The sequence below is a fragment of the Bos grunniens genome, chromosome X (genome assembly GCF_055505025.1).
Source record: "Bos grunniens cultivar Pamir isolate PY7600 chromosome X, Bosgru_T2T1.0, whole genome shotgun sequence".
NCBI classification, from domain to species: domain Eukaryota; kingdom Metazoa; phylum Chordata; class Mammalia; order Artiodactyla; family Bovidae; genus Bos; species Bos grunniens.
Genome location: NC_141194.1, coordinates 106,847,539 through 106,859,571, shown reverse-complemented (window position 1 = coordinate 106,859,571; position 12,033 = coordinate 106,847,539). Strand labels below are relative to the sequence as shown.

The following is a 12,033-nucleotide window of genomic DNA, read 5'->3' as shown; positions in this document are numbered from 1 at the left end:
GTTCTGATAGCTGTGGACATTGGAGGCAAGAACACACAGATTCACACAAGAACACACAAGAACAAACAGTAGGGCCAGAGTAGAATCTGAGCTGGCCCCACAACAGGTCCAGAGATCAGCACAGTTTTGGAGGGCATCCTAGGGAGGTGAGGTGGATTGTGATTCCCAGTGAGGGAAAGGACTCTGAGCATTGATTCAAGAAAAACATTATTCTTGTGTTTTCACTTGCTCTGTAGACTCTTTTGCATATTTTTTCATTTTTTTCCCTTTTGTTTTCACCCTGTGTTGTAGTTGTCTATTTTATTGACACTATGAAATCTAATTAAACTTTTGAAGTTGTTTTTGGTTTTGTTTTCCTCAGTAACAGTTTTTATTGTTGTTATAAACCTGTGCCTCTACATTGGGCTGTTTCACTTCTGTGGAATTTTACTTTATTTTTCCTTTTATATTTTTTAAATTTTATTTTTTTTTAATTATTTTTTTTCTACATTTATTCCTTTCTTTGCTTTTCCTAATATTCTTTGCCCATGTGCTCTCCACTATCTGGAGCACCCAGAGAGGTTCACAGAGTTACACAGAGAAGAGAAGAGGGAGGAGGGAGATAGAGGTGACCAGGAGGAGAAGAAAGGGAGTCAAAGTGGGAGAGCCCAGTCTAGCCAGTAATCAGTTCCCTAGGTGTTCTCCACAGCCTGGAACACCCAGAGAGATTCACAGAGTTAAGTAGAGAAGAGAAGGTGGAGGGAGGAGATAGAGGTGACCTGGGGGAGAAAGGGGAGAGCCAAAAGAGGAGAGAGCAATCAAGCCAGTAATCACACCCCTAAGTGAAATGGACACTGAATATTAGATTCTTAAAGGTACAAAATTGATAACAAATACAAAAAATCAAAGATGAAAAATCTAGAGTAGAATTTAGACTCTCAAAAATACAATATTAAAAACATGAAACAAAATCAATCACAAATATTATAAAAGATATATATATGAAATTTGCTTTAAAAATAGGGTCTTGTTTTGGTAAGGTAATAGTAGGTTGCAAAAATGAAAATTAAAGGAGTAATAAAGAACTTAAAAATAAGAGCAATTCAAAGATGTAAGGCTATTTTTGTGGATTCCAAATATATAAAATATGTCAAGTGCAGAAATTCTATAAATTACGGGTGTTATTATTATAAAAAATGATAATAGTAAAAATATATCTTGGAATTTCTCTGGAGCTGTTGAGGGCAATGTGGGGTCAGTTCCGTTTCAGATAGTTCCTTGTTCCAGCTTATACTTCTTCTCAAGGTCTATAGGCCCCTTCCAATACTTAGTCAATGCTAACTACAGGGTTTTAATTTGTTGCTCCTGTCAGTTCCAGAGTGGTTCCCTCTTCTTTGTTTATTTTGGCTTCCTTTGTTTGCAAGTCTCTTCAGTGTCTAATTTCTGACCTCACACAAGGGGGCAGGGGGTCACTTATTTAGGCTCATTTGTTCAGTTGTGTTGAGGGGAGGGAGGAACACAGCAAACAAACATCACTGGCGTGTGTGGGGAGTGCTCGCAGTGTATGGACCACACTGGGTTAGCCCCAGCTCACCACGGCATGTGCTTTCCCGGTCTACACTGCTTAGGCTCCAAGTTGCTCTGCAGGGGAACTGTCCAAAGCAGACCCTGTGTTTCATGCACCTCACAGAGCTGAGCTGCTCAGGTTCAGGTTCTTGGGTACTGCACAAGGGCACAGACTTGGCTGGGCGTGAGTTTTGTGCCCTTCCCAGGTCTGAGCACCTCAGCCAGCCAGGTGCTTGGCGAGCGCACAGTCCCAGGTGGACCGTGCATCTTAATCACCTCCCTGGTCTGGCTGCTTGGTTTCCCGGGTGCACTGGGAAGGCACCATCTCAGGTGTGCCTATGTCTTGTCTAGGAAGCTGATCTCAGGCTGTGACCCTCCGGGCAGATGTCAACCGTCCAGGATCCCAGGAAGACATGGTTAGCAACTGGGAGCCTGCTCACAGTTTGGTGGAGGATGCCATCTCTGCGGCTGAGATGGCCCCTCGCCTTCTGGCTACGGCTGTCACACGCCTGCCTCTCTGCCTCTGGTGGGCGAGGGGCCATCCCGCAGCCAGCCAGCTCTCCTTTGTTATTCGCTCAGTCCTTTGTTCTCTGAGTGGCCAGGGCCAGGCTGTACCTTGGGTTAGAGCCTTTTGCTGGAAAGTTCTCTCTCTCTCTTTTTTTCTCTGTGGCTATCCCACAGTTGGGGTTGCTATTTCATGATAGCTCCCGCAGATTGTCCTCAGGGCATTCAGGCCTGGTCCTTACCCTAAGCATGGAACCCACACCTCCCTATCCAGCTCCTGCTCGCTCGTGGCAGACAAAAGCATCTGGGCTCCTTTTCCACTGGGAGTTGTGGTTAGGCGCCTATTCTGTGGGGATTTTTGTTCTTTCTCCCAGTTATGTTGCCCTCTGAGATTCCAAACTCCCCACAGATCCGCAGGTGAGAGGGTTTCCAGCTGTTTGGAAACTTCTCCTCCTTCATGAATCCCTCCCTAGGACTGTCTCTGTCCCTAACTGTTTTGCCTCTCTTTTTGTCTGTTATATTTTGTCCTACCTCCTTTTGAAGAGAATGGGATTCCTTTCTGGGAGCCTGGTGTTCTCCGCCAGTGTGCAGAAGTTGTTTCATGGAAGTTCTTCAGCATTCAAATGATCTTTTGATGAATTTGTGGTGGGGGAGAAAGTGGTCTCCCAGTCCTATTCCTCCATCATTTTAGGACCGCCCCAGTACCTTATTTTTGACAAAGGAGGCAAGAATGTACAATGGAACAAAGACAGCTGGTTCAATAAATGGTGTTGGGAAAACTGGACAGCTACATGTAAAAGAATGAAATTAGAACACTTCCAAACAGCATACATAAAGATAAATGCAAAATGGATTACAGACCTAAATGGAAGACTAGAAACTACTATAAAACTCTTAGAGGAAAACACAGGCAGAACACTCTATGACATAAATCAAACCAAGATCCACTATGGCCCATTTCCTAGAGTAACAGAAATAAAGACAAAAGTAAACAAGTGGGACCTGATTAAACTTAAAAGTTGGAAATGCTTCCGGATTGTCAGTCTTGTCCCATGGATCCACAGCTCCAGTGCTGGACATGTACAGTAAGCTATGAAATTAGACTGTCTTAGTCTTTTTATCTGTGTATAGTCACAATTCTTTGGGCCATCATTGGGCTTCTGTTCTTACATAAATTTCAGTAGCAGCTTCTCAGGGACCACTCTGGTTGTCCAGTGGATGACACTCAACCTGCCAATTCAGGGAACATGGGTTTGATCTCTGCTCTGGTAAGATCCCACAAGCTAAAAGGCCGCTAAGCCCAAGCACCACAATGGCTGAGCCTATGCTCTAGAGCCCAACAGCTGCCAACTACTGAAGCCAGAGTGCCTAGAGCCTGTGCTCTGCAACAAGCGAAGTCACCCCAATGAGAAGTTTATCTGCTACAACTGGAACGTAGCCCCCACTCACCACAACCAGAAAAACCCCATGTGTGCAGCAGCAAAGACCCAGCCCAGACAAAATTACATAAACAAACAAATGAATCTTTTAAGAAAGAACCTGCCTCACAATGAGGGGCACATCACTTCGATCTCTGGTCAGGGAGCTAAGATCCTACATGCAGTGGGGTAACTACTGAGCCTTGGCATCACGACTTGAGTGTCTGTGCACTGCAATAAAAGATCCCGCATGACACAATGATTTTCCACATTCCCCAAATAAGGCCCGATGGGGCGAAAGAAAGAAAGAAAATATTTGTTTAAGAAATCAGCTCATCAATTTCTACAAAAATGGTGCTGGGAAAACTGGACAGCTACATGTAAAATAATGAAATTACAGCACTTCCTAACACATACACAAACATAAACTCACTCTCATACTGTATAGGACTCCTTGTTTTGGCTTCCCTGGTGGACCCAGTGGTTAACAATCTGCCTGCCAATGCGGGCCACATGGGTTCGATCCCTGGGCCAGGAAGATCCCACATGCCCAGTGCAACTAAGCCGGTGTGCCACATCTACTGAGCTCACCCCGATCTAGAGTCCCTGCTCCTCAACGAGAGAAGGCTCTGCATGAGAAGCCTGAGTTCAGCAATTAGAGAGTAGCCCCTGATGGCTTCAAGCACAGAAAACCTGCACAGAGTTAACAAGAGGTGACACACCCCAAAATAAATAATTTTCGTAAAAACATTTTTAAAAACAGTCCTTGTTTCCAGCTACAGCCTTCTCAGACATGGACGATTTCAGTTAATTAAGTTCATCCTACACTAAGATCTGGTCCTACAGAGCCAATCTTAAAAAGTAAGACCCCAAAGGATCAAACTGTTTCCAAGCATCTTAACAGGATTCCAGAATAAAGCTCAAGAATAAGTTTAGGAATAGAAAAATATCAAGCATGCAAGGGAAATTTGATAATGTTTGACATCCAATGTAAAATTACCAGGAGGCAAAGAAGCAGGAAACTCCAATCCATTATAACAGAAATCAGCGTGTTGTTGTTCAGTCACTCAGTCAAGTCTAACACTTTACGACCCCACGGAGTGCTTCTCGCCAGGCTTCCCTGTCCTTCATCATCTCCCAGAACTTGCTTAAACTCATGTCCATTGAGACGTGATGCCATCCAACCATCTCATCTTCTGTCATTCCCTTCTCCTCCTGCCTTCAATCTCTCCCATATTCAGGCTCATTGGCTCTTCACACCAGGTGCCAAAGTGTTGGCAATTTCATTTTAACAGAAACCAGTTAAAATGCATTAATTGGAAAGGAAGAAATAAATGTGTATGTTTTTACAGACAAAATGATTGTCTGTGTAGGAAGCTCAATGAGATCTATAAAATAGCTATTGCAATTAATTAATGAGTTTAGCATGGTTTCAGGATTCAAGGATACTCCTAAGAGTGCCTTGGACTACAAGATCAAACCAGTCAATCCTAAAGGAAATCAGTCCTGAATTTTCATTGGAAGGACTGATGCTGAACCTGAAGCTTCAACACTTTGGCCAGCAGATGTGAAAAGGTGACTCACTGGAAAAGACCCTGATGTTGGGAGAGATTGAAGGCAAAAGGAGGATGAGAGGATAGAGGATGAGATGGTTTGACAGCATAACCCACTCAATGAGCACGAAGTTGAACAAACTCCAGGAGAAAGCAGGGACACAGAGCCTCGTGTGCTACAGTCTATGGGGTTGCAAAGAGTTGGGCACTAGTTAGAGACTGAACAGCAATGTTCTGGCACTATATCTTAGTATATAAATGTAACTATAGAACTGACAAAATATTTAAAAATCAATACTGAATGGCAATAAACAACTTTCTTATTCTCCCACTTCTTACATACATCGTCTTCACTTGGGCTGTACTCCTTGGATATCTGGATCTGAGAACCTTCCCTCCAACCAGAAGATGAATGCAACATTAGGAAGTGAACAAGCTAAAATTAAAGTCAGAGACAGCTCACTTTTATTTTCTGCAGTTCACAATCCCCAAACAAACTATGTGGACCTTGAGCCCACAAGCAGCAGCACAGGCACAAGATGAAGCCCGATCAAACTACTGCAGAAAGCAATGCTCTTGGGAATAACATTTGAGACTAGGGCACATAGGCTAGTTTTAAGGCTCTCTTCTGTGCTGAGACTGAGGAAAAAGGTGGGGCACGAAGTTCTGCAAGATCCACATCACCAGGGAAGCCTGCTCCAGACAGAAGTGGATGGCCATCTGGAGCAGGGCATGGTCTTCAGCAGTCAATCGGCTAAAAGGGAGGGAAAATGAAATTCATGTTCCCGCTGAGGAGGAAGAGGAGCATGTCCTCCCTCTGTCCCCGCTCACTGACGAAGCCCAGAGCACCACACTTCTCCTCTAGGCTTAACCCACCATTATGGCTCCTCCTGCGCCTAGACTGGTCACCACCCACCACTCCCTCCCTCGCCCCGGCCCCCTTTAGAACTCACAGAACCAACATGTGGCCATTAATGTAGAGCTCCCTCTGAACCGGCCATTGCAGTTGAGTAAGTCGAGTCAGGATGCGGCGCGCGTTGTCCGCCTCCGCGTATGATGAGAAAGGTATGCCGAAGCTGCTGGTGGAAATACGGTTAAGGCACCATCCACACCAGTCATTTTGGCTGTATTTCAGGCTCCCTGGGCTCGAGGAGACCCGCCTTCTCCCTCATGGCCGCCGCCAAACACCCTGCATATCACCGCCCGACCCTCTAGTTCCCTTCAGATTGCTTTTCCTCACCACTATCCACACTCGTCATTTTGCCTGTATGTCAGGCTCCCTGCTCACGGAGACCCACCTTCTCCCACAAGGCCACCACAGGACTCCCTGCATATCACCGCTCAACCCTCTGGATCACTTCAGGGTGTTTTTCCTCACCACCATGCACTGAGAGCCAGACCACCCCTGACCCATACCCTCCAGCCTCCCAGAGTACCCTCTTCCTATACTTTAGGCTCCGCAACCTGCAACCCTCCAAACCACCCCTAGCCCACACCCCAACCCTCGCAGCCGCCTGGCCCACCGGGGCTCCTGGAATAGGATACAACTGGAAGACTCGGTTACTCAGAACTCTGGCTCCGGGTGCAGTGTCTCCACCAGGCCCTGGTGCGTTGGGTGGCCCTGGGATCCGCGGAATGGCAGCGGCTGCGCCACCTGACTCTCCTGCAGCGCTGGGGCCTCTGGGATCAGCCATGTCACCGGAGCCGGCAGGGACGTCTCGACTGACGGCGTCTCCAGGGCCAGCTGGGATGCCAGGGCCATTGTGGCCAGCAGCACCACCCGGCACACCTTGGCCGCCATGTGCTGTACCCGCTGCAGAGGCCACGGCACCTGCGTCTTCATCGGCTGCCCTCATGGCTCCTCCACCATGTGCCTCGGACTCCATCTTGAAACCCTCTCCCCCTCCCTCCGCGTCAGGAAAGACTGAACCGTCCCTACAGATCCCAGCTCTGTACTGTGACCTGAAACTCAGCACGGGCAGAGCGCCTGCGCACACACACTCTGGTCCTGCCTCACGATTGGTTCCCACCAACCATCGGTTCCCGTGATGACTGCAGGCTCTCAGGCAATGGGTGCCCCCTGCTGAAACTTCCCGCGTTAGCGTGCCGTGTAGCCCCAACGCGCATGCGCAGACACACATACCCACGTGGTCTGGGCTCTCTGTGTCAGCCCTGCCTCGGGCCTGGAAACCTGGTAAATGGTGGTGCTCCAGGGCAATGGCACCCCACTCCAGTACTCTTGCCCGGAGAATCCCATGGACGGAGGAGCCTGGTGGGCTGCAGTCCATGGGGTCGCTAAGAGTCGGACACGACTGAGCGACTTCACTTTCCCTTTTCACTTTCATGCATTGGAGAAGGAAATGGCAACCCACTCCAGTGTTCTTGCCTGGAGAATCCCAGGGACGGGGGGTCTGGTGGGCTGCCGTCTATGGGGTTGCACAGAGTCGGCCACGACTGAAACGACTTAGCAGCAGCCACCCTTTAGTGTGGGGACAGCTCCTCAGTGCCCATGCTCAAACAGACCTTGCCCCACTCTTCAGGGAACCTGACCGTTGCCACTCCAAGCTTGCAAACCCCAAGTAAGCCCTGGTCCCTGTGCACCTCCATGTCTGTGCTGCAGCCAGCCTGGCGTCGCTCACAGGTGACCATCCTGCTGAGCGCAGGCCCCTGTCATCGACTCCCAGAAGTGAGTCGGGCACCCCTGGGTCAGGGCTGGTCTGTCCCTCTGGCGTCTCACACATAGCTCACGTGCGTGTATGTGCGTCTGTGTGCATGAGCGCAGGGGCAGGTGCATGCAGATGGGCATCTGTATGGGTGTGTTTGTAAGAGACAGCACGTGCACAGATTCACGCACATACGCATGTGAATGTGTGTATCTGTGTGTGTGCTCGACAGAGTACCCTTACATAGCTGCCTGCCCATCGGCGTGTGCGTGGGTGTGTTTCAGAGAGAGAGCACATACACAGATTCCAGCACATAGGCGTGTGCATGTGTCTGTGTGTGGAGGTGCTTGCACATGGGCATGTATGTTTGGTTGCAAGAGAGTGTGTGGTCAGGTGCATGCACATGGGTGTGTCCCTGTGTACATGTGTGTGTCAAAGAGAGCATGGTTGAGATGCATTCACATGGGCATATGTGTCTGCTTCTGTGCTTACACAGGTGCCTTCACATGGGACTGAGGTGGCCCGGCCCTGGAGGCATGATACCAGGGATGCGGAGCCTGCTGTGCCTGCCTGCTTGGGGGAGGGAAGCGGGGACTGCTGTTGCACTCACTGGGGATGGCATGGGGCTGGGCTGCCTGGGGCTCCAGGCACACAGAATGCAGGGACCCCTCAGAAGCACCGGAGGAACCTGAGACGCTCAAGGACTGGGGGAAGAGCAATGTTCCCCTGGACACTGCCCAGTCTCTTGCCCTCTCCCGTCCCTGAGCCCCACCCCCTGGCTGGAGAGTCCGCTCAGCTCTCAAATCCAAGGCCAGCAGCCTTTGCCCACCCCCAGTGCAGGGAGAGAGGACCGGGCAGTGGCTGCCCAGGGGTGGGGCATCCCTGTCCACCTTCACACCTACCCAGTTTCTCTCCAGTCTGGCTCCAAGTCAGTTTTAGGGTGTGGGTAGATCCTGTCTAATGCCTGTGTCTGTTCCCTGCTCTGTGGCTTAGAGGACCCCAGCGGGGAACCTGGACACATCTCTCCCTCAGGGGCCCACTGTCAGGTTGGGGGGACATTTGTAAGGATAGTCGTGCTGTAGAAGGGGGCTCACTAGACTATGATGGCCTAGAGGGCAAGGGACTAAGCCACATGACCCACCAGCGTCCTCCCTCTGCCCACTCCACATCTGTACCTGTGCTCTTCATCTGTAGTGATAGCTAACACTTGCTGCAGCCCATGCACTGTTTCATGTGCTTTCCATGTGTTCATCCATCAAGTCAGTTTTCAGACAGTATTGCCATGTCGGTATCCTGTCTCCCATGATGCAGGTCTCCTCCACACAAATCACACACACCCACTCTCTCCCCAACACCAGCGGCTCAAAGTCTTGTGCGTTTTGGTTCCTGCATTTCTCAAAACTATGATGACCATAGAGCTCCATCAGGCACGGGACTTAACTTGGGTCTGAATGGTGAGATCTGCAAAGGAAAATGATAATGCCAGTGACAAGTACTGTGTGTGACGAGAGAGTGACAGAAGTATGAAGGAAAGGCACTATGATAGAATGAGTTTCTCAGAGAGTTTACCACTGTGACAGGTGCATGGTTTTGAGTGAGTGTGACAGAGGGAATGTGTGATTGGGACAGGAATTTCAAAGAACAGAATGTGATGGGAAGAGACTAAGATGCAGATGATAGTATAGAGGTAGCGAGCCCCCAGATTGATAGATGATAACTTAATGTGTACAGTGAATGGTGAACGGTGCCTCCAGATCCATGGTCTCCAAAGGAAAACATTTAATTCCAGAAGCAAGAGACGCAGGTTCAGTCACTCAGAGCTTTGTGTAGTAGAAATTTAATTCAAGTGAATGTTATAGAAAAAGCTTCTAAGATCGATATCAGAACAGGGTAGAAAGAGTACCCAGTTTGCTAGTTTAAGCACAGCATTATATACTTTTCTGACACCATTCACTCACGCCTGCTGGGAGTCCTTTCTCACTCCTTTCAAACAGGTCCAGCTTACCATCTGCAGCCTTTGACACATCCTCCTTGCTTGTGTTTCAACCTATATATCAGCTCTATTACTGATGAAACTGATTGGGAAGAGCGTGGCTTGGGCACAGAGAAAAAGGATGCGTATAGAGAAAAGGATAACTCAAGGCTATGAAAATTTTGCCCAGACTCTTTCCCATAACATATATCCGAGGATGACATCAGCAGGATATTCACCAGGATATTCACCAGAAGAAATGGGTTAACCCAGAGCTCAAGGCCATGGAAGTTTTACCCAGACCTTCTCCCATAACACAGGTTCTGAGCTCAAACAAAGCATGTTCTTGAGCAAGAGATTCTGCTGCCTGCCAGGCCTCCATGTCTAAGGAAAAAGAATGTGAAAAAGAAAGAGTGTTCACCTCCTCCTTAAAAGCCTTTGTCTCCCTAGCAACCTGACTGAGTTAACTCTCTCACAGATACCATGACAGCATGAGTGTGTGGCACACAAAGTGTCAGAGATAGAGTCTAGGAGAGATCAGGTGTGAGAGAGAAAAAATGTGATGGAAAGAGCATTATAGAGTGACACAGGAATATTACAGAAAGAGTGTGTGTGACAGATAATCTGACTCAGTATGAGAAAGCAAATCTGAGAGATAATATGTATGGAAGAAAATGGGTCTGTCACACATGTCAGAGTGTGACAGGAAATGAAGCTTACCATGGGATGCAGCAGCCTGGGAAGGTGGAGCAATCCTCGGGGCCCATGTTTCCCTGAGGGTGGCCATCCCCATGTCTCAGCCAGGCTGGGGGAAGTCAGCAACTTGACTTGGCTCAGATGGCCAAGCCACGTTCTTCCCAATCAGTTTCATCAGTAATAAAGCTGATATTTAGGTTGAAACACATGCAAGGGGGATGTGTCAAAGGCTGCAGATGCTAAGCTGGACCAGTTTGAAAGGAGTGGAAAAGGACTCCAAGCAGGCGTGAGTGGATGGTGTCAGTGAACTCCTTCTGGAAGAAGTTATTCAGGTGGTCCAATTTGTAAAGCCACACACTTTCTTTAAGGCCTGTTTGTATCCTTTGCCCATTTGCACAAATCAGAATTGTAGTTATATTCTTGATGATAAGCAGGATATCAAAAATATCAGTATATTCTTGATTTGATCTGTTATGGGCTTAAAACAATGTTTAGGAAGTACTTCCCTACTCCTAGCTCACAAGGATATTTACTTACATTTTCTATAGCAGCTTTATTTATTGGGTAACTCAAGGAACAATTTTGACTGGACACCTTTCCAGGCCTCCGTAGAGGTTCCAGTCCAGCCAGGAAGGACTGCTAAGAAACAAGAAAAGAACTACACTATGTAGCCTATGGGAAGGTGGTGAGAACTCTGGCCTGAAGTGCAACAAGAAAAAAGAGAAGGGGCACTGGAGGAGTGGTTTTCCATTTTCAACCAGGTGGCTGGGGTCGGCTTCAGTTTGAAACAGAGACTGAGTGAGGACTTGAGGGAGGTTTGGGAGTGTGAGGAGACCAGTGTGGCCAGAGCAGAGTAGGTGAAGAGGAGAGCAGCAGGACAGGGGGCCGAGAGCTGACAAGGACTGGATGTGGAGGCCTCAGGGGACATGCTGTGGGCTTGTGCTCGGAGCGAAGTGGGAGGTGGTGGAGGGTGGCTGTGGGTTGGATTGTGTCCCCAGGAAAAGATGTTGAAGTCCCAAGCCCTGGAGCCAGAGAATGTGACAAAATCATGCCATTTTGAAAAATTCACTGTGTTTTTACTATTTCACTTCTGGCATTAATAAAAGTTATAAGGAAGAATCATAACCTAAGTGTCCTCGTATTTGTTTTATGTAATGACCTCTGATAAAAACTCAGAACATGTTTTGAAGGCTGAGTGTTGAAAATAGACTTTGCTGATGTTTTCAAGTACAACAGGCCTAACTTGACTCACATGGAATGCCCCACATCCATGTTACTTCACTGCAAGCGGTTCAGCAGGTGGCTGGAACAAGCACTGCATCTGATCAGCCAAACCACGTCTTTTTTCTGGGTCAGAAACTAGCTTCCATAGTTGACAGTAAAATCAACGGCCCTGCCAGATACCACAGATAAGGTGACCTTTGGTACTGACATTAGAAGGCAAGAGTACCCAGCCTGCCTCCCCACAGTAGGGGTCACTTGTGTCCTCACCTCTCTTTTCCCCACAGCTGGTGCTCCCAGCGGCCCTGGGTGCTGGGTCAGCAGTGTCTCTAGGCCATGATGTAAGGCAGAGACAACCAGAGTAGCTGGGGCTTGGGTTTGGGGGAACCAGGCAAAGGCACAGACCCTACAGCCAAGGGGAATCCTGGTGCTGAGAAAAAGGAGGGGAAGCCACGTGAACT

At 48.4% G+C, this 12,033-nt stretch overlaps 1 protein-coding gene across 1 annotated transcript; it reads right to left on the bottom strand.

The window, feature by feature from the left end:
* Positions 1-5,462: 5,462 nt before the first annotated feature.
* LOC147341079 (uncharacterized) lies at positions 5,463-7,485 on the bottom strand. The gene is made up of 3 exons (XM_086385880.1): positions 6,566-7,485; positions 5,974-6,099; positions 5,463-5,774 (listed from the first exon to the last, which is right to left on the bottom strand). The coding sequence occupies exons 1-3, from the start codon at positions 7,363-7,365 to the stop codon at positions 5,636-5,638; spliced, it is 1,065 nt and encodes a 354-aa protein (XP_086242006.1). The 5' UTR covers positions 7,366-7,485; the 3' UTR covers positions 5,463-5,635.
* Positions 7,486-12,033: the final 4,548 nt, after the last annotated feature.

Excerpts from the sequence above, each read along its gene's own strand:
- LOC147341079 (XM_086385880.1), bottom strand. The coding sequence starts at position 7,365 with ATGAAAGTGAAAAGGGAAAGTGAAGTCGCTCAGTCGTGTCCGACTCTT. Across the intron at positions 6,100-6,565 it reads AGTAACCGAGTCTTCCAGTT|CAGCTTCGGCATACCTTTCT; the intron begins GTATCCTATTCC and ends TATTTCCACCAG. Across the intron at positions 5,775-5,973 it reads AATGGCCACATGTTGGTTCT|CCGATTGACTGCTGAAGACC; the intron begins GTGAGTTCTAAA and ends CCTCCCTTTTAG.